The 23,288-nt window shown below is 38.9% G+C and overlaps 1 protein-coding gene across 2 annotated transcripts in view; it reads right to left on the bottom strand.

Moving 5' to 3' along the window:
• The window catches only part of prkar2aa (protein kinase, cAMP-dependent, regulatory, type II, alpha A), a 125,911-nt gene extending 103,424 nt beyond the window's left edge, over positions 1-22,487 (bottom strand). Inside the window, exons 1-2 of one of the 2 annotated variants that reach the window (XM_020933948.2) lie at positions 21,779-22,487; positions 995-1,270 (exon numbers count right to left, since the gene is read on the bottom strand). In XM_020933948.2, coding sequence (XP_020789607.1) covers positions 995-1,235 — 241 coding nt within the window. In that variant the 5' untranslated portion in view covers positions 1,236-1,270; positions 21,779-22,487. The remainder of the gene's footprint in view (positions 1-994; positions 1,271-21,778) is intronic. The other variant, XM_020933947.2, reaches the window with a different exon arrangement.
• Positions 22,488-23,288: the final 801 nt, after the last annotated feature.

Here is a 23,288-nt window from a genome sequence, read left to right on the forward strand (position 1 = left end):
TGTTCTGCCTTATTTTTGCTAAATTAATTTTTGAACATGTGGTGTCCACATACATGCAGAACATTCATGGACTATGAGGGCGAAGCTGAGAAAACACTCTGAATATTTGACACACAGCTTAAACTCAACTATTGTAAATTATCTCAACTCTTTGAGGAAACTTTCAGATGTTTTGGTGTAACACTCCTGAATTGTATATAGGCATCCTCTTGTAGGAACATCTATTTTAGAAATGATGTGTTGTAAAGGAACCCAGCACTAGTCTATTGTATGTAGTCCATTTTATGTTGGTGGGTGCTATCTTTTTTTTTTGGTATAACATGGTAAAGATGGCACCAATTTATTTTTTCAATTTTTAACACTTAATATCTTCTAGAGCGTTCATCACAGAGGTTCAGTTTTAAAATATAAAGTACACAACTTGTGTGGGATGGTGTATGTTCAATATCAAACCTCTGTCGTTGAAATTGCACTTTCCACAGTCCTTCAAAGATGCCCTCAACTTTGAAGAGTAAATTTTTCGAGCAAATTCAAGCCCCCAGAAATCTGTGATAAATCAAAAGCACATATTCTACAAGTACATCTGACAACTTTTAACCCTTGAAAATTTGAAGGACCTACCTTAAATAGTTTTTTAGTTACAGCAATCTGAATGTGGCTCCTTGTAAAACTCTGCTCAAAACCAGGTCAGGGCAGAGTTGACAAAATATCTTTTAATGACAAAACTATAAGGAGTTGGGAGCTAAAATTTGGGAGTTTTCTTGTTGGAAAGTGTGTGAACCTCCTAAAATTTTTTCAGTTAAATCTGAGTTGGTCGGGCGGGAGCATTCGGAGATCTGACGTTGAATGACCCACACGTAAAACGACAGTCACAAGAGTTCTCAGACGATCTTAAAACTGTTTTGCCAGTGCTTTTCCACCATCGTAACTCATGTACAACACCCCCAGCGTGACGTCACTGCAACGTACCAGTACATTATTCCCGCGTACTCACGTTCAAAGTCTGAGTCGTCGTCGTCGTCGTCCTCCCCGTTGGACTCCGTCTGCATGGGCTCCCCGTCGAACACCACGCCCTTCTTTGCCCCCGTGCCGCCTCCGTCCTGGCTGCGCGTGTCTCGGAGGCGGGTGAAGTACTGCACGGCGAACTCCACCAGGTCCGTGGGCCTCTGCCGCAGCACCTCCACCGTGTAGCCCTGGAGCAGCTCCGTCAACCCCACCGGGATCTCGATACTCATGGCTCAGGCTCACGCGTCCACGGCCCGCTCACTGTCTACGGGAGAGGGGGGCAAGAGAAAGGTTGGGGTTACAGCAGGTCGTATTACGTTGGTTGGGTCAGTGGTGTTTAATTAAAGCCGCACTATGTAACTTTTATGATAGGATCTGTCACCTACTTCTCTCCATGGATATTAGATTTAGGACGACATATAATTTCCCCAAAAACAAGACAAGACGAGAGATTGGGTCCATGAGAACAAGACCTGACAATATTATTTATATTATTAGTTTAAATATAACTAAAAACTTGGGCAATTCAACTCACAATTTTGGCCCCATCATTTTTTTTTACAAGCTTTATTTAATAATTTTGGTCTCATTATAGCACTGCTTTTCGGAACTACAGCTTCTCTAGAGGTATAACTAGTACTTGACCCCTTTTTGTCCAATCCAAATATAAACACATGGAAACTAAATCTCACAAGATAATTTCCCATGTGTGCGCAATCTTGTGGCGATTTTGTCTTGAGAAATATTGTAGCGCAAGATCTCGTCCCATCCCTAATGGATTCATTATTGCTTGGCCTGGAACTTTTCCTTATCCATCTTCCCGGTCGCAAGAGGTTTCAGGTCAGATCCACGGCAAGGCGACTTTTCTCAGAATGAATTTCTTTTTAAAAAGGTACTGAGCAATTAAAACACAACTCTATAAATGTAACGTAGGTGGTTTCTAGTAGTAGTAGTAGTAGTAGTAATAGTAGCAGAAGTAGCAGTAATAGTAGTAGTAAAAGAAGTAGTAGTAGTAGGAGTAATAGTAGCAGTAGTAATAGTAATAATAGTAGTAGTAATAGTTGTACTAGTAGTAATAGTAATAGTAGTAGCAGTAATAGTAATAGTAGTTGTAATAGTAGTAATAATAGTAGTAATAGCAGTACTAGTAGTAGTAATAGTAGTAGCAGTACTAGTAGTAATAGTAATAGTAGTAGTACTAGTAGTAACAGTAGTAATAGTATAGTTGTAGTAATAGTAGTAGCAGTAGCAGCAGTAACAGAAGTAGTACTAGTAGTAATAGTAGTACTAGTATTAGTAGTAATAGTAATAGTACTAGTAGTAGTAGTAGTATCAGGACTGAAAGGGTTTAGGCTAAAGTAAAAAGTCACTATAATTGGGGCTGGTTATCATTAAAAACTTGCTGATACGATACATATCTCGATACAGTGCACTTTCGGTTCGATACGATATATTTCAAATTGATTCGATACGGTTCAATAAAAATTAAAGGCTAAATCATGACTGTGACACTAAAAGTCTTTGTTAAACCACTTCTTGTGCAAAGTTCATATGAAACACAAACATTTTAATCACCAAAACAGTCAAAAAGTCAAACGTGTCGCATAAATTAGCTTCCTTCCTCTAAACAAGCCACAAAACTGTAACAAAATAATTTACTACAATATAACTAAAAATACTCTTTGTGACATACCAATACAGCAGCCCACGATATCATATTAAACTATACAATATATCGATATTTCAATATTTTTCCACACCCCTACTTATTATGTCTAACCCTATAATACAATGACAGTACTCCAAGAAAGAAAAGCAGCGTATGACCGGCAAGTTTGCATTTATAATTTCACTTACGACTAACTGTATATATAAGAGACAAAATATAAATTAAAATCGACAAAATTTAACGCATAATTCATTCATTCCAGAGCTCTACACAGCATGACAATTTCACAGAGACAAGGAGGTGGCGGACACTTTTCCTGTAAAGTTTTAAAATCGCGGTTGTCCATTCATTCACGCTCTCTGACGCGCTTTTTAACTGTTGCTCGAAAACAAGATTGCATTGATGAGATAAATATAAAGAGCAAATAAGGTACGTGTTTACAAAGGAAATCTGTTAATATGATTTATCTCAAAATTAATCCATTAAGCTCACATTTACCGTGTTGTTTGAGATAGAGGCTCGGGCCCGCTGCTGTTTTTCCAATCTTCTATTGTTCAGTGTTTGTTGAGTGCGTGCACACTGTACCCTCACTTCCTGTTCACAGAGGACACCTAAGCCATCTCCAGCAGTGGCAATAACAAGATGTCTTCTTCACCGCAAAACTGTCTCACTGGACTTTTTTTTTGGATTTCTTTTTGGGAATATTCTCCGTAAAAAGATAATTATGTCTAAGGATCACAGCTGTTTCACCAACATAGTCCAAATCATTCTAGTTCTCCAATTTGATTCAGAATTTAATTTCTTTGGACTAAACCAGGGGCGGGAAAACTAAGGCCCCATATGTAATGATAATAATAATGGTCATTTTCAGTTTTTTCAGTTTTAAAAGTCATTTCAATAAATAGTAAACACTAGGGATGGGCATGATTAGTCAATTAATCAATAATTGATCATTAAGAATTTCATCGATTATGTTCATTTTAATCGACAAACTGAATGTAGGTTGCTGTGTGTAGCGTGACCAAACAGGTCTGTACATGTGTCTCTGCATCAGAAGGAGCGAGACACAAACAGTGGGTCAGTCTGCAACGTACCGAAGCACAAATGTGTATTTAACGATGACTTGTACAAGAAATTCCACGCTTTCTGTTGTGTTCGGGACAAGTGTGAGTCCATGTGCACAGTGTATAAAGCAGCACATATGTTTCTGTGTCCAGTGGGAAAAAGTTTTACCAGGTGAGAGTCGCTCAATGTCGAAGACGAGTCCCCACCTCCCTCCCCCCGTACGGTGTCCTGGTTTTGACAAACGCAAATCTGGTCACACTAACCTGTATTCCACTGAGTCATGTCTTTTAATCCAACAGAAATTGAACCACATCAGCGACACAAGAGCTGTAGTTTTATCTTCACTTAGTTTATGTAAATTAGCGATGTGGTTTTAAGTTTTCGTTTCTGTGAGAGTTGCACAAAACAGAATTAAACACATTATAATGTCAAACGGGCTGATGTGGCTCTAGAGTCGGTTCACGGTTTATATGTCGTAAAGTTGAATTTATTTATGCAGATTAGTAGTGCAGATAGTAATAATAATGATGATCATTTTAATATAAAAACATTAATGATTAATCGATAATCGATTGTTAATTCTTCCGACGATCGATTAAGAAAATTTCATCGAATGCCCCTCCCTAGTAAACACCCTGGGACTTGAAAGACATATTTTATTGTAATGCTTTGTAATTATTTTCAAAGGTGGGACATTTCAATAACATGGTCTTTGTTTTCTACTAGGGCTGGGTATCATTAAGAAGTTGCCGATACGATACATGCCTCGATACACAGGTCACGAAACGATACATATCCCGATACAGTGAGCTTACAATTCGATACGATACATTTCAAATCAGTTCGATACAGTTTAATAAAAATAATAGCTAAATGATACTAGAAGTGATAAGTGATACTAAAAGTCTTTGTTAAATCACTTCTTGTGCAAAGTTCATATGAAACACAAACATTTTAATCATCAAAACAGTGAAAATGTCAAATGTGTCGCATAAACAAACTTCCTTCCACTAAACAAACAACAAAACTGTAGAACTGTGACAAAATAATTTAGTAAAATATACCAAAAAAATACTCTCTGCGATATATCGATACAGCAGCCTATGAAATCGATACTGTATCATCACAATAAACTATACGATATATCGATATTTGAATATTTTTGCACACTCCTATTTTCTATGTATCCCAGGGTATGTTTTTCTCTTATGAGGTGGATTACCGAAAAACTCCATCTGCTCCTGGTCCGGCCCTTCCGTCAAATTTTAGATCCCTTTATGGCCCATGAGTCAGAAAGTTTGCCCACCCTTAGACTAAACCATGGACTTTAGAATCATACACCAGAATTTCAAACTATTTCGATACTGAGGAATTGACTGAATACTGATTCTGATACCAAAATGATAGTGAAAAACACTTTATTTTGTGCATGTGTTTTTTGTTTTTGTTTTTTCTTTTTAAATCATATAACTTTCTTCCATGTGGTCTTTTATTTGTGTGATCCCGCAGTGGTGCAGGTAGGTTCCACAGTGGTCCATGGGCGTGTACTAGTCTATATGATCTTGTGCTTGTTCTAATGCAGCTCAAGGTTCATTTCTGTCATTTATTAGTGTCTACTTATCGAAACTAGTTTTAGTATTGATTATAGTAGGTGTAAGGGGAAAAAAAGACAATTCTCAAATCAACTGAAAATGGATCTGAATCGATTTTGTAAATAATATTTTTCACAAAACTTCATAAGTTATATTCACTGTGCTCATGATTTTAAAAAATAATAAATTATGTCAAACAATTGTGTTCTTTTGAAGGTGTAGTTGACTGCATTATTAGAAGTAATCATTGATAAATTGCAATATATCATCAATTGTTTTAGTATCGGGACAGGGTATCCCCAGGTTTGACTACCCCAAATTTAAGACTTTAAGACCTTTTTAAGACCACTTAAATAAAAATTAAGACCAACATCGCACCCATTATGCGAGCGAAAAACACCAGATCTAATTCTAATTATGACCATTACTCACTGCTTTAAATAACAAAAAATACTTTTATTATAAAAACTCATTCAGAACTCATTTATAGTCATATGCATTGCTTGTAAAATGGCCAAAAAATAATTTATAACATTCTAACAAGACAAAGTACTCATACTCTAAATTAGGTGATTTCACTTTTCCCCCCCATTTAACATTGCACTGCAGCCCGGTTCAGGATACAAGAAAATAGGCTAATGAAATTTAAGACCTTTGTGGAAAAAAAATAAGACTTGGACATAATAAAATTATAATAACTAAAGATTTAATAAGATTAAAATTAAGACTTTTTAAGGCCTTAATTTAGGAACATGAAATTTAAGACCTTTTAAAGCCTTTTAAAGACCCCGCAGCTACCCTGCAGAATATATCATGACATGCGAATCATGATATGTATCATATCGTCAGACTCAAGGCAATGCACACCTTAATTGATTAGTATCTGTTTTGCGACACTTAAGACAACCTACTGCTCTAGATAGATAGATGCAACAAAGAAAAAAACTAAGATTTCCTATCAAAGATCTATTTCCAACCCTCTTCTTTCATAAAAATGCAAGAACTTTTAAGTCTTAGTGCTTTGGATTAAGTTTTGTCAAGGCATATTAACAGTTTTGTTTAGCCTCCACAAAATTTCGCAATAAATATCGTACTGTGAGATGTATATCATGAAAATAAAGAGATTTAGATATCATTACATCCCAATCATGAGCCTCCCCACCCTATCGTGAGCTTTCCCACGATATCAAAATAAATATTGTGTGTTTTGCGACAACCTCCTGCTCTATAGATGCAACACAGTAAAAAAAACAACTAAGATTTCCTCGGAAAGATCTATTTCCAGCCCTCTTCTTTCATAAAAATGCAAAGGTCATGAATAATACAACAGCACCCAGCATATCTCAAAGCTTTCAGAATAGTAACACATATACTATGAATAGCTGCTTATAGCTTATCCAGCACAAATGCAGGAGTCTACACATTCATCAACACCGGCATTCATTCTAAATGGGGCAGATCCAGACACTAGATCAGCCCCCGGGACCAGAGTAAAACACACAGCCTCCGGGTCTAAACAAACAATCATCTATCACAGCTAACTATGTGGAATCAAAGAAGTCCAGAGGGGACAAATAAAGACCTTGAGGAAGAAGAAAAAAACAAAGTTTCTCAAGTGACACACTGGCTCAATGGAAATCTTTGGTATGAATTGGTAAAAAAAAAAAGTTCTAAGTTAAACCCCAACTCAAAACAACGCAATGATCCAGATGATTTCAGATATCGGTGCAAATACTGAAATATTTGCTGGATCGAATATCGGCTTCCAATACAAGTTCAGCCAAAATCCTGGTTGGACGATGATAAATTGATATATTTACTGGTAGTAGTCGGCCCAGAAACTCTCAGAATGTTTGAGCTTTTATTTAAACAAAGCCGTTTCTGCGGTTTCTTGAGAGATGAATTATAAATACTTATCACATTTTTTTGCAGTTTTGTATTGCTTCGTTTTTGTTTGAGGAAATAAGAGCTGTAATCAGTCTCTGCCGATACCCAATATTGACGATATGATACTGCTGCAGATACTTAAAGCCCTAGTATTGAAATCTGTATCTGAACTGAAAAAGCTGCATCAGTGCTTCCAAGGTTGTGCAATTAATTGAATTTTGATCGCAATTTTGATTTGTGCGTCAAACGATCTCTAAACTCATACAAGTTGAAATAATTTATAAAGCTTAACAAAGCTTATTCTGGGATATTTTTTATATAAAAAGGAGAATTTTTATTTTATTTTTTAAATGTAGAGATAGTAGAACAGCTGGATATATAGTTTATTTTAGATACATTTTTCTATGCCTTATTTCTTGTTCAAAGTTCATTTTATTCATTTTATGTTTTATACATCGCAAAACTGCTCTAAAGATACATATTTGTAGCCTATACTTATTTTCAATTTGAAAGTTTTGCGTAAATTATCAATGTTTGCCTGACGAAGGCCTAGTGCCGAAATGTTGCATGGTTTGTCCTAATAAATCTCACAATTTGCAAGTAAGACGATGTGCGGGATTTTTCTCCCTGTTCTTGGGCTGCTCCCTCTCCTCCAACGCAATCATCTCAAGTAATTGATGTGCGAAGTTCTGATTCTTGTAAATTATCAATAACAAAGTGGGTTTTTTTGAGAGAGAAATAGTGAATAAACGCATTGTGTAAATAAATTTTAAAAATCGTTTAAATAATCGTGATTTCAATATTGACCAAAATAATTGTGAAAGATTTTTTCCATAATCGAGCAAACCTAAATGCTTCCTTAATGCTGCCATTGACGTCTTAGGCAAGACACGTCACCCATGCCTTGACCAGCATTAATGTGATGTGTTGATGGTGGCGGTCGGACCAGTTTAGCCATCGGCAGCCTCGCTTTAGTCAGTCTACCCCTGGGCAGCTGTGGCTAAGTAGCTTACGCCCACAGAGTCGTGCTCAGGGAGGCTTATCCAGCTTGTAGAGCACAATACAAAATGGAGCATTATTAAGAGCCCTTATAATACTGTACTTGAACGGTGAAGGATTTAACAAAATGACCAAAGGCTCTTATCTGTTAAATGTGAACCCTTCAAGGAGACAATTTTAATTAAATGTAGTGGTTAAAATATCTCTTTAAAGACAGTGTGATGCTTAAAAAGACAGCGTGAGTGAAAATTTGAATTAAGATCAAGTCAAAACAACGATCTAGGCCAGGGCTGGAGGGCAAACTTTTTGACTCTTGGGCCACACAGACTTCTAAAATTTGCCAGAAAGGCCGGACCAGGAGCAGATGGATGGAATTTTTTGGTAATCCACCTCATAAGAGAAAAAAATTACACGCAGAAAACATATCCCAGGTTATGGAAATATCCCAAAATTGAAAATAATTTTAAAGCACTACAACAAAATATCTGTCTTCCACGTCCAACGGTATTTACCTTTTATTGAAATGACATTTAAAACACTGAAAGTAGTAGTAGTAGTCATAGTCGTAGTAGTCGCAGTAGTTGTCTTCATCGTAGTTGTAGTAGTCAAAGTAGTAGTCCAGGTCATCGTCGTAGTAGTAGTCGCAGTCATCGTCATAGTTGTAGTAGTCGTAGTACTAGTCATCGTCGTAGAAGTAGTCGTAGCTGTCATCGTAGTTGTAGTAGTAGTCATCGTCGTAGTTGTAGTAGTCGTAGTACTAGTCATCGTCGTAGAAGTAGTCGTAGCTGTCATCGTAGTTGTAGTAGTAGTCATCGTCGTAGTTGTAGTAGTCATAGTTGTAGTAGTCGTAGTAGTAGTCGTTGTCGTAGTTGTAGTCGTCGTCGTAGTAGTCATCGTCGTAGTAGTAGTTGTAGTCATCATGGTAGTTGTAGTCGTAGTAGTAGTCATTGTCGTAGTAGTAGCCATTGTCATAGTAGTAGTCGTAGCCGTAGTAGTCATCATCGTCGTCGTAGTTGTAGTAGTCGTCGTAGTAATCATAGTAGTCGTAGTCGTAGTTGTAGTAGTCGTAGTAGTAGTCATCGTCGTAGTAGTAGTAGTCTTAGTCTTCATAGTTGTAGTAGTCATAGTCGTAGTAGTACTTGTAGTCATAGTTGAGGTCGTTGTAGTAGTCATACTGGTCACCATAGTCGTAGTAGCCGTCGTAGTAGTCGTAGTAGTACTTGTAGTCATAGTTGTAGTCGTTGTTGTTGTAGTAGTAGTAGTACTTGTAGTCATAGTTGTAGTAGTAGTCGTCGTAGTCATATTGGTCGTCATAGTCGCAGTAGTCGTAGTTGTCGTTGTTATGCGAGAGTCGGATTAAAGAGATTAAAGGGCCACATATGGTCCCCGGGCCGTACTTTGCCCACCCCTGATCTAGGCCATAAAAAAATGATATGACAACATTTTCTGCTACTTCATATTCCCACACGCACTCCTAACATTCCTAGTCTGAGCAAAAATTAACGTGCATAAGGATTTGAAAACGTACAGCTGATTGCAAGAACGTGAAAAGCCCATGTGGGAGCGGCTGTGATGTCGAACTGTGGTCTCGATGGAGGAAGGTCCTGAAAGGTCACAAGCCTGTTCTCATGATTTACATAAAGGTCAAAGGAAAAAAAACACACTCACCCTCAGGTCTTAAGTGAGTGAAACAAATCATGTGAGGCAGCGGACAATGTTGAAAGGACTACCACCATCTGAACGCGGCCCTCTAGGCTTGTGTTTTCTTTAAACTAAATGTCAGCGCTGTGTTTATGTTTCACTCCATGCTTACTTTAAGACCTGTTTTAAAAGACAGCGCAAAGAGGATGGGTGTAGTGCTGCGGACAGTTCAGTCATCCGGGAAGTGACAATGACATACCCGCTTTTTAAAGTAGTTTAGAAAGCCACCAGCAAAACCAAAAATACTTACGGCCCTGAAAATGCAACACACATGAGGTTTAATAATGCAATACTACTTCCTGAGCCATTTCAGACTCTAAAAAGAAGAAGAAAGGGCCTAACTTTGCAGTATTCAGACACAACATAGTTTCTTTAAAAAAAATGATGTTTATTTATAATTAGTAAGGGCGTAACGATACACAAAAATCATGGTTTGGTACGTACCTCGGTCTTGAGGTCACCATTTGGTTCATTTTCAGTACAGTATGAGAACAAAATGCCAAACCATTTGTGTTTATTGAACCAATAAAATGGAAAAATAAAATAAATGCAAAATGCTGCTAGGTAATACTAATAAGTTAAATAAAATATTCTCAAATAATCAACAAATGTATGAAGAAATGTACAAATGTATTAGGAAAAAATAAATTCCTTGTAAAAGTTAACAAAACTTTTTAAAAAAAAAAAAATTAAGCACAGCACTAACAGCTCCAGGGTGAAGTTTTACTCAGTTTTTATATTTGTGGCCAGAAAAAAACAGGTGGCCGCGCTAACTATAAAGTAAAGATGTAACAATAACCGAAATATCGTGATATCGTATCGTTAATGTTCTCACAATAATATCGTGGACCATCACAATATATCGAATTACAAGTTTATTTGCTTAAATTAAGAATTACGGTGCAGCAACAGCTAAAAAAAAAAAAGACAGAGGGAACTACATAGACCATGATCCTTTGCTCCATTTCAGTGTAGACTACATGAAGAAATAACAGTTCTAAGCACTTTTAAATCTTGTAAAGGCATTTTAAGAGGAAAAAGTAGCATATTAACCTCCACAAAATATCTCAATAGATATCGTACCGTGAGATTTATATCGTGAAAATATCGTACAGAGAGATTTGGATTTTGTTACATCTCAAATCGTGAGCATTCCCACCATATCGTGAGCTTTTCCTCGATATCACAATAAATATCGTACCGTGAGTTTCATACCGTTAGACTTTGATATCGTTACACCCCTACAATAAAACGCTGCGGGAAACACTGCCACCCCAATCACGGACAAGTTCCCTCGTGAATATCAAAGAGCCGAGCCTTCCGTGTAGCTGCACATGTAGTGGTGGAATGTAAACACACACAAATTGCGCGAACTCACTCGTGCACAGCCCTGCACCGAACTGAACGTCCTGTACCGAAACTGCTTGGTGCGAATACACGTACCGTTACACCCCTAATAATTAACATAGAAAAAGGTCTCATAAGGGCTAAAACATTAAAACTGTGTCAATGTTATGACCAGGACTGTGGGCCTTTACAAACGTTGGTCAACCAGGATTCCACTGATAAAAGGCAGAAAGGAATTAGTGAGCCAATTTAGTATTTGTGAGTATTATAAGGGTCCGGTCAAGTGGTAACGGAGGGAAACGGGCAGATTTTTGACATTCAAATGTCTCTTATTCAGTAACTAGAGGGACTATTGAAATAAGTAAAGTATCAGAATGTAGGAAAGAGTTACACTCCAACAGGGTCAAGTTAAACCTGTGATATTCTTTCAAGTTGTTGACAAAAAATTTAAAAACTCATGTCGGTAACGGAGGGAATGAAATATGCAGCACTTTTTGTTCAATAAATACAAACAGTGATAACTAGTGGTTCTCACTTACATATCCTTAACAAACTGGTTTGAATATTTGCTTCATATAGTTTTCTACCATATGGTACAAGATTAGGTTGAAAAACCTCTTACTTTTTGAGTCATGAGATTTTTTATTAAGAAAGGTCATGGTAACAGAGGGAAAAGTAACAGAGGGAAAATTGTTCAAGCAAGTAGAAGGTGCAGGATTTTACATAATTTGTCGCTTTTTTCTTCCGAAAACTTTAATATTACTTCAAAATGAAAGGAAACTATTTCTATAAAATATGTCAGTCCTTCCAAGCAAATTTTTATCATTTTAAATACTTTTTTTTTTTTTAATCATGTACCTTCATCAACAGTTCAAAGATGGAATAACACAAGATATGATGAAATACATCCAGTTTTATTACATGATTTTGCAGGTCTTTGAAATTTGGGAAATAATTTTTGTTCCATGTTTCATACATGGTCTGTTTAAAACGTATGTAACTTTAGAACCAAAAATGATACAGAAAAAAGGTAAACAGTTTCATAAACTAGAGTACATATGTATCTGTTCAATACATTTTTATATCAGATGCATTAACTTGAATTTTTGGCCTTGCTGTTTACTTCTGCTTGACTGGGCCCATAAGTTAAAAAAAAAAAAAGCAGATTTAACTCATGATTCACAAAGTTAATGTGTCTTTATATTGTTTCCTAGTACTTTTTATGCTTTTGTTTGTGCAGTTGTATTCTTATGAGTGCAGTTTGAGTCAGAGATAGTCAACAGTTTGGGGAGCTTTTGCCACGCCCCCCTTTTTCGGTCGACTAATCCATCGTCTTTATGTCTTTAGTCAAACAAGAATTATGTAGTCGACTCCAGCACTAAGCACATTAAAAGAAAAAACATATCTCTGCTTTCTACCAGCTGCTTCAGGCATCCATTTTCTCTGATTTGAATGCATTCTGTTGTGCACGTATCCGTCTACCTCTTTGTAAACAGATCGTATTGAGTTGTTATGTCTGCCCGTATGCCTGTACCTTGCCAGCAGCTCATGGTCTCGGCATACTAATAAACCAGGAGAGGCACGCGGGGCGGGTTGGGCCATTTTGTACGGTCTCGAAACTTCTGACAGCTCTGCAGCCCTTAGCGGTGGTAGTTATTGAGATTGCGAAGAGTGACATTGTCCTGGGAGGGCACGCTATCGGAGGCTGGAACACACTGTCCCCTCTGCTGCTGCTGCTGCTCTTGGGTCTGACAGAGCAGTGATATGAAGTGTGCAGAGGTAGATAACGGCAGGCTCACGGGGCACGAGGCCGCTACACAACACCGACGAGCTAACGGGCAAACTAGAGCAGGCAGGGATGCACGTTACAGTAGCAGGCAGCAGATGTAAGAGCAGCGGCGAGTGAGCCAGTTTACACTGCGATGAGTCTGCTTTCTTTACTGGGACAGCAAACATTAGAGTTGTGCAAAAATATCAAAATATCGTTTAATGTGATGATACAGTATCGATATCATGGGCTGCTGTATCAATATATCGCCAAGAATATTTTTTTTGGTATATTTACTAAATTATTTTGTTATAGAGCTACAGTTTTGTTGCTTGTTTCGAGGAAGGAAACTCATTTATGTGACACATTTATCATATTCACTGTTTTGATGATTAAAATGGGTTTGTGTTTAATATTAACTTTGCACAAAAAGTGGTTTAACAAAAACTTTCAGTATCACAGCCATGATTTAGCCTTTATTTTTCGTTGAACTGTATCGAATAGATTTGAAATATATTGTATTGTAGATATGTATCGAGGTATAAATCGTATCGGCAACTTCTTAATGATAACAAATGAGTAATGTTTACTAGGGCTGGGTAAGTGTTAAGTCATACTATACTAGTTATAGCTTTTAAATAGGGATGTAACAAAAAACTAAATATCATTATATTGTATCATATCATCCAAGTTCTCACAGTAATATCGTGGACCATCACAATATATCGAATTACAAGTCTCTTTGCTTAAATAAAGAGTTATTGGTGCAGCATAGACCATGATCCTTTGCTCCATTTCAGTGCAGACTACAAGAAGAAATAACAGTTCTAAGCACTTTTAAGTCTTAGTTCTTTGGATTAAGTCTTGTCAAGGCATTTTAAGAGGAAAAAGTTGCATATTAACAGTTTTGTTGGCCTCCACAAAATTTCGTAATAAATATCGTACTGTGAGATGTATATTGTGAAATTATCGAACCAAGAGATTTGGATATTGTTACATCCCTAATCGTGAGCTTTCCCACGATATCAAAATAAATATCGTGCCGTGAGGTTCATACAGTGATGATATCGTATCGTGAAACTTGAATATCGTTACACCCCTACTTTTAAAACATAACAAATTTTATTTCATAAAGAGGTAAGTGTTTCTTTAAATACAGGATGCCAGAAAGACTAGCTGGTCCTCAGGTACAGCTAATGGGGATCCTAAGAAATAAACAAATTCTCAACTATGCGCCTCAATTTCTCCATTACACAACTAACTTAGTTGGGACATTAGGGCTGCAGCTGAAGAAATTCTTGGTCGACTAAAGACATGGCCTGATGATCATTACTCAACTAAAAAGGGGGTTTGGCAAAAGCTCTGAAAACTATTATGTAGCTCTGTGTGTGTGACTGAAACTGCACTCACAAGGCTACACCTGCACGGGCGTTCATGCACAAACTACTGTTTATGCAGAAAAATGTACGAGGAAACAATGTATTTATATAAAGACAGACTGAAGCTGTGAATCATGTTTTTACATACCAAAAAATACCAAATCTTTACCAAGCTCATGTCTCCTTTCTGTTGTTGTCCCATGTAAATCCTTATGATCTAATAGAAATTTAGTTCACCTAAAACACCATCAAGTGATACTACTGACACTACTGACACTACTGACACTACTGACACTACTGACACTACTGACACTACTGACACTTCTGATAATACTGACACTTCTGATAATACTGACACTACTGACAGTACTGACACTTATAATACTGACACTTCTGATAATACTGACACTACTGACACTTCTGATAATACTGACACTACTGACACTTCTGACACTACTGACACTTCTGACAATACTGACACTTCTGACAATATGACACTTCTGACAATACTGAACTTCTGACAATACTGACACTTCTGACAATACTGACACTTCTGATAATACTGACACTTCTGATAATACTGACACTACTGACACTTCTGACAATACTGACAATACTGACACTTCTGATAATACTGACACTTCTGATAATACTGACACTTCTGATAATACTGACACTACTGACACTTCTGATAATACTGATACTTCTGATAATACTGACACTAATGACAATACTGACACTTCTGACAATACTGACACTTCTGATAATACTGACACTTCTGATAATACTGACACTTCTGATAATACTGACACTTCTGATAATACTGACACTTCTGATAATACTGACACTACTGACACTTCTGATAATACTGATACTTCTGATAATACTGACACTGACAATACTGACACTTCTGATAATACTGACACTTCTGATAATACTGACACTGATAATACTGACACTACTGACACTTCTGATAATACTGACACTACTGACACTTCTGACAATACTGACACTTCTGACAATACTGACACTTCTGACAATACTGACACTTCTGACAATACTGACTCTTCTGACAATACTGACACTACTGACACTACTGACAATACTGACACTTCTGATAATACTGACACTTCTGATAATACTGACTCTTCTGACAATACTGACTCTTCTGACAATACTGACTCTACTGACACTACTGATACTACTGACACTACTGACACTTCTGACAATACTGACACTTCTGATAATACTGACACTTCTGATAATACTGACACTTCTGATAATACTGACACTTCTGACAATACTGACACTTCTGAAAATACTGACACTTCTGACAATACTGACACTTCTGACAATACTGACACTTCTGATAATACTGACACTACTGACACTTCTGATAATACTGACACTTCTGATAATACTGACACTTCTGATAATACTGACACTTCTGACAATACTGACTCTACTGACAATACTGACTCTACTGACACTACTGACAATACTGACACTACTGACAATACTGACACTTCTGACAATACTGACACTTCTGACAATACTGACACTTCTGATAATACTGACACTTCTGACAATACTGACTCTACTGACACTACTGATACTACTGACACTTCTGACACTACTGATAATACTGATAATACTGACACTACTGATACTACTTCAGCAGCCCTATAAGGATAAAAGAATAAGATAACATTGTAGTTGTTTATACTGGGTAATAAAAGAGAAATTTGACCCAAGCGGTATTGACTGTAGCCGTCCCCTAATCTTGAGACTTGCCCTATATAAACCTTACAGCAACGAGTGACAAGTACAGACCAAGACAAGTACAGCAAAGCTATTTATCCCCAAACATGAACCTATGAACAAGACCTAAAAGAAAACTGATCCTAACTATTATCCTTGAGAACCGATTTAGCATTGGGAGTTTAAATTTAACCTTTAAAACATTAGATTTCCTCCCAGATTGGCATTGGAAGCTCTAGTTAAACCAAAACATGATAATAATGTGAAAATGTCACTGGAACATTGGGCGGAACAATAAACAAACATGAGTAATAATAATAATGATTTGTAGATGCAATTAATAATAATTTGTAGACAACACTGCAAAAGCTAATGCAAACAAAACATAAAGGAAACAACATGAGGACCGCAAGATGAATCAAAATCACAATTAGAATGGACGCAATCAGAAAGTCACGAAGGGTGCAATTTTTTTTAAACACAATAATTTCCTCCTCAAACAGAATATCCAGTTTTACTCTGCACAAAAGTGACTGACCCTGTAGTTAAATCTTTTCGCTACTTCTCCTGGACACATTTAAAGCAAGAAGTTTGAATAAAATCGCATTATTAAACCGTCTAAACACAAGCGTTTGTCGTGAAATCGCAATTAGATATTTTCCCCAAAGCAAAACAAAACCTTTTACTTTGAATCAACAGTGATCAGAAGAGTGGAGTAACTTTAAGCTGATGTTTGCGGACTGCAGTATTTGGCAGAGGCGTCCCTTCACTTCACACCGGTCCCCTCTCCCTCACCACAACAGCAAATAATCCGCACTGGCACAGCTCCGGTTTGGTGAACTCCAGTGACATAAGATAATTATACTGGGCCCTGGTGAAAAGTACACAGCGCGCAAGACCTAATTACACAAATAAAGCCTACATTACGCAAATACGGCTTAGATTTGTGCGCATCACCTGTTCCCCATCGCTCTATTAGCCACCATGAGGGCTGGAATTACAGTGGACCACAGTTATGTACGTTTATGATCTTTTGATATTAGATTCTCTGGATACATTTTCAGTGAACAGTTTTAAAAGCACTTCTGGGGTCCGGTGCGTCGAATTAGCCTCGGACATAAACACTGTGATACCTGCATCGGATTACTGAATGTTTCATCCATGTTTGTGTATTTGTCCCTATCCAAATACACAATAAATACCAACTACTGTTACTTGAATCTACTTGTCAAATAGAGCCTTAAAATCTACCTATAAACAGTGTTGAAAAAAAGTGCTGAAAATGTGCACTCAAGTAAAGTTACATGGCTTATTATAATCTCAGTTACAAGTAAAAGTACTACTGCCAAAATAAGTACTTACTTACTTAAAAGTATATTGATCTGGGACTGGGACCTGTGCAGTATTCAGTGACTTCTATGATTTAAAATGTCATTATATAAACATGACTATAGAATTATACTCCATTACAAGTAGGGCTGGGTATCGTTCAGAAGTTGCCGATACGATACATACCTCGATACATAGACCACGATACGATACATACCTCGATACATAGACCACGATACGATACATACCTCGATACATAGACCACGATACGATACATACCTCGATACACAGACCACGATACGATACATACGATACACACGATACGATACAAACCTTGATACACAGGCCACGATACGATACAAACCTTGATACATAGGCCACGATACGATACAAACCTCGATACTTAGGCCACGATACGATACATACCTCGATACATAGACCACGATACGATACAATACCTCGATACATAGGCCACGATACGATACAAACCTCGATACTTAGGCCACGATACGATACAAACCTCGATACTTAGGCCATGATACAATACAAACCTTGATACTTAGGCCAACGATACGATACAAACCACAATACTTAGGCCAACGATACGATACAAACCACAATACTTAGGCCAACGATACGATACAAACCACAATACTTAGGCCAACGATACGATACAAACCACGATACTTAGGCCAACGATACGATACAAACCACGATACGATACAAAACCTCAATACTTAGGCCAACGATACGATACATATCTCGATACACAGGCCACGATATGATACAGACCTCGATACAGTGAGCTTTCGATTCAATACGATTTAATACAATATATTTCACATAGATTTGATACGGTTCAGTAAAAAATAAAGGCTAAGTCACGTCTGTGATACTAAAAGTCTTAAACCACTTCTTGTTCAAAGTTCCTAAACACAAACATTTTAATCATCAAAACAGTGAAAATGTCAAATGTGTCGCAAAAACAAGTTTCCTTCCATGAAACAAACAAGAAAACTCTAGCGCTGCAACAAAATAATTTAGAAAAATATACGAAAATACTCTTGGCGATATATCGGTACAGCAGCTCACGATATCGATACTGTATCATCACATTAAATGATACGATATATTGATATTTGGATATTTTTGCACACCCCTAATTACAAGTATGTACAATTGCCTCAAAAATCTACGAATATTTGTAGTTAGTTACTTTCTTCCCTTGCCTATAACTCTGTATTTTCAGGTGGTAAGCAGGCGTGATAATTAAAAGTCGTAAATTCACTCCGGCAATCATTATGTGGCAACCTCGCTCTGGTTTATGACGGCGATACGCTATATTGATCAGCAGAAATGAGTCATTCACTTACCAGCTACACCAGCTATGAAGCCGGACCAACTAGATGCACTTTCACCTCATGGACACACGCTACCAACTGTTTGGGCCATGTCGTTTTGTTACAGGCAGTGTTGGGAAGGTGACTTTTAAAATGTATTCCCCTACAGATTACAGATTACATACCCCAAAATGTAGTTTGTAACGTAATCCATTAAATTACTTAAAGTGAGTAACGTAATCTGAATACTTTGGATTACTTGATTTTCTGTAGAGAAGCAAAGACTCGGACATCTTCACATAAGATGTTTTGTCTGCTAAAAGAAAATAAAAAGCCCAGACTTTGCTTAACCAAATTAAAAATATTATTGATAGAATGGTTTCGTCCTGTTAAAATCCTGTTTAGTTTTCTAGTTTTGGTTTAGATCTAGTTTAGACCTGGTTTAGATCTAGTTTAGACCTGGTTTAGATCTAGTTTAGATCTAGTTTAGACCTGGTTTAGATCTAGTTTAGACCTGGTTTTAGAGTTTTAGGTTTTAGACCTGTTTTAGATCTAGTTTAGCCCTGGTTCAGACCTGGCTTAGATCTAGGTTAGACCTGGTTTTAGTCCTGGGTTCAGTCCTGGTTCAATCCTGATTTAGTCCTGGTTTAGTCCTGGTTTAGTCTTAGTTTTTAGTCCTGGTTTAGTGTCCGGCAATGAGTGGAATTACTAAAAAAAAAAAAAAAAAAAAAAAGGGATTTAGCCCAAAATGTAAAAACAGGAACATACCGCTATGTAATCCATTTATTTCAACAAAGTAACTGTAATCCAATTACCACTCACTGAAACAGTAACTGTAACTGAATACAGTTACTCATAATTTGTACTCTGATTACGCAACTCTGGTACATGTAATCTGTTACTCCCCTTCACTGCCTCACGGACACACACTACCAACTGTGGGGGCCTTGTCGTTTTGTTACAGGGCACCATGCGTACTGTACTTATTGATCAGGGCTGGGGGGGGGGGGGGGGTGGCTGACTCATAGCAGGGGACAGAGTGAACCGTGACCGCCTAGGATCACTTTCCCTGTAACAAGAGATGACCACTCCGCCAGGCATCCGAGCGGCTAATCATCTCTGGCACTGGCCTGGTTAGGTGTAATTGTGGTTTGCAACAGCTGACCGTGGAGCTGGTAAACGAGCGGGCTGAACCGTGCCAAGCCTGTCCACTAGAACGTCCACAGGGCAGCTTACATGCCGCGTAAAGACTCTAGATCTCACCTTAAACCTAGTGATGTTACGAGATGTGCCGAGGCTTCGAAGCCTGTGTCGAGTAATGAAGGAGGTGTTTCCATGAAGCGCGTGTCGAGGCTCGCTTCATTTGGGGGAGGAGCCAAAAATGATGACGTCCGAAGCCTCGCTGTCCGGCTCTACCACGTGAAAGAAGTGGTTCGCGGATTTGGCGCGTTTCGAAACATTAGGGCCATTGAAACGCAACGGATTTCCCCCAAAACATTTTGTGGTTTTGAGTTATTGTGAGTTTGGCACATTCTATTTGAGATTCTTTTTGTGTGTGTGTGTGTGTGTGTGTGTGTGTGTGTGTGTGTGTGTGTGTGTGTGTGTGTGTGTGTGTGTGTGTGTGCGCGCTGTGAACGTTTTTTTGTTTGTTTTTTAAAGCAGGGGAAATTCTCTGTAAAAAAGAAACCGTCTGAGTCCAAATACTGTGGAGAAATTGATATTTTTAAATGAAAACGAATAATAATGACCCTATTTTGCCGTCCTTATTGTGGCATAAGCACAGACATAAAGTAGTAACACGAGCACAGTCACATTACATCCTGATCTCCAATTTGTTCCTACTTTTTCTTTTAACCCGACCGTTATATCACGAACACAGACTCCAGGTTAATACATTCACACTTTGTATGTTGAAATCACAAACATTCAACTATTTAATCGTTCATTTATTCAGTATAAATCTTTCCATCAGAACCTCGATGATCATGTTGATTGTTCTGCCTGTTATATATATTTTTTGGCCTGTTGATGGCGCAGTGGAGCAAATGAAGCACCTTGAAGCATCGGCGCAAGAGTCGAGCAAATGGATGGAGCGCTTCAGTGCTTCATGGGGCTTCATCTCGACATCACTACTTAAACCCATCAACCAGCGGGATCTATTCAGTGCGGGAGACTAATCTATCGAGGCACGGGGGGGTTGTCGTCGCTGTTCGAGCTCGTTTTAGTCTCTTTTATTGAGTCTTTACGCCTTTAACGTGTTAGTTTTGCCGTAGAGGAAGCGGTTTGTGGCGTTGGTTCGCGGTTGCTATGCGCGCTTAGCAACAGCACCGGCGTAATGTTTCGTGCGGAGATTAATGGGAATAAATGTGGATTTCCGTGCGTAACTGCAAGCGCAAACTCGAGCGCTGCAAGTCGAAACCCGGTCAGAGCGTAAGTATTGAGTGAATGACCGGACAGGTGTGGGGAGAACGGGCCGAACCTGGCAGCAAACCCCGCTTCCTCTAGCGTTTCTTCGGGCGCACATCATCGTGAATCCCCCTCCTCCTCGACTGAATGGACCCGCTCGGCCGCTCCGCCGCTGGCCGCCGTCCAAATCGTGTGGACACGTTTAACGCTTAAGCACCGCCGCACTACACCCGTGGATATAACGCTAATCGTTTCTTACAAAAGCCCGATTTGTGACGAGGAAAAACCCTCCGCCGGTGGCCCGTCTGCTCCCAAACAGCGGCACTAAACGAAACGGCACCAGCGTGTGGAAACGCCTCAACCTTGTCAAACTACATCTAAACTAAGCAGAAGTGAGCTCCACAAGCGGGGCCAAACTGCAATGCTTTATTTCTGTATCGATGATATATTAAAAAAAGACCATGCTGATAGTTTTTGCAAGAGGAGACCCGGGCAAAGGCCTCTGGAAGGAAGAGAAGCCGCTGACTTACGTGCGTTTATGCTGCCCCGGCCAAACCAGCCAGTTCCCCTTCTTCCTCCTTTTCTCTTCTTATCCGCCTCCTCGTTTTTTTTTTGTTTTTTTTTCAGCGATCCCTCCCTCCACCTGTCAGGGTTAGTAATCCAGCGATCCGAGCGTCGAGGAACCGGGCTGGGCTAGGCTAGTGTGGCTCTCTCCGTCTCCCGTCTTCTTCCCTTTTTCCACAGCCGGCGGTGGCGATCCGGTAACGCTGGAGTGAAGTGAAGTGAAGGTGTGTGGGGGGGGGGGGAAGCACTTGACCACCGCAGCCTCTTACGACCGACCCACGTCCACGCTGCTTGTGACGGGAGGGTGGGACTTGCAGAGGCAGGCGACCGGGGCTAACGCCGAAGCTAACAGGCTAACAGCGCCGAGTACTTGTCGTTCGCTGGTTTCTTCTCGTCACTTGTTTCGTTTCCCCCCCCCCCAGTGGCAAGATGCCGCCCCGCACGCGAGCAGCAAATCTTCCCCCCCCGGCTAAAGTCAAGCAAAGCAAGAAGCGCGCGCACCCCCCGGATTTTTGGACAGGAGCACGTGTTGAGAGGTATTCCAACAGGTTTGCAGCAGAAAGGGCAGCGTCCAAAAAAAGAAAATCCCCCGTAAAAATGAATGAAATCAAGCTCTTCTCCGTCCTATCCTCTCCTGGACACGCGCTGCTCGACGCCGTCCGCAGTCGGTGGAAGCACGCACGGGTTGGAGGAGGGGGCGGGGTTACGGAAAACTGACAGCGCGAGGAGCCAATCGGAACGCGAGGACTGGGAAGCTCAGCCAATGGGAGCGCTCAGAACAGGAGCTGAGGGGGGGATTACATGCAAAGCCATATTAGTTTAGTTACATTACCACACCCACAGGATACGGGATTTATCAATTGGAATAGGTTATATCAGGGGGCCGTATCCAACCTACTTTGATCCCAAAGGGGCCGGATCAGAAAACTCATAGCATTTATACCCCAAAAATAACAATAAGTTCAAATATTTGTGCAGAGAAACACAAATCTATTACAGAAATCTTTTTTAATTGATGAACTCTTTCTTTTACAAAATATTATAATATTATGAACAACCTGAAACTTTAAGAAAAATAAAATTTCAACACAATGTTTTAACATGAACTTGTATGTAAACAGGAATAAGTCAATTTTTGTTGTAAAATCCTGCACTCGGCTCCACTTTTCTCATGTTGGACATTTTTCTGATGAGGGTGTCACGGTCAACAGTCAAAACGATCGTCCTTTAAGAGCGTTTGGAAAGAGACAAGTCTTCATTTGTGCTGCTCTGGTGGGAGGGGCCACGTACAGAGACGCTGGAGACGCTGCTGTGATAAACACCACAGAAAATTAACAAGATTTTAATAGAAAATAGAATTAAAATATTTTAGAAGAGGGCCACATTAAAAGTCTTGGAGGACCGCATCTGGCCCCCAGGCCTTATGTTTGACACCTGTGGGTTATATCAGGGGTGGGCAAACTTTTTGACTCGAGG

This window comes from Boleophthalmus pectinirostris, unplaced genomic scaffold (genome assembly GCF_026225935.1).
Source record: "Boleophthalmus pectinirostris isolate CB_2022bp ecotype Guang Dong unplaced genomic scaffold, ASM2622593v1 HiC_scaffold_8, whole genome shotgun sequence".
Lineage (NCBI taxonomy): Eukaryota > Metazoa > Chordata > Actinopteri > Gobiiformes > Gobiidae > Boleophthalmus > Boleophthalmus pectinirostris.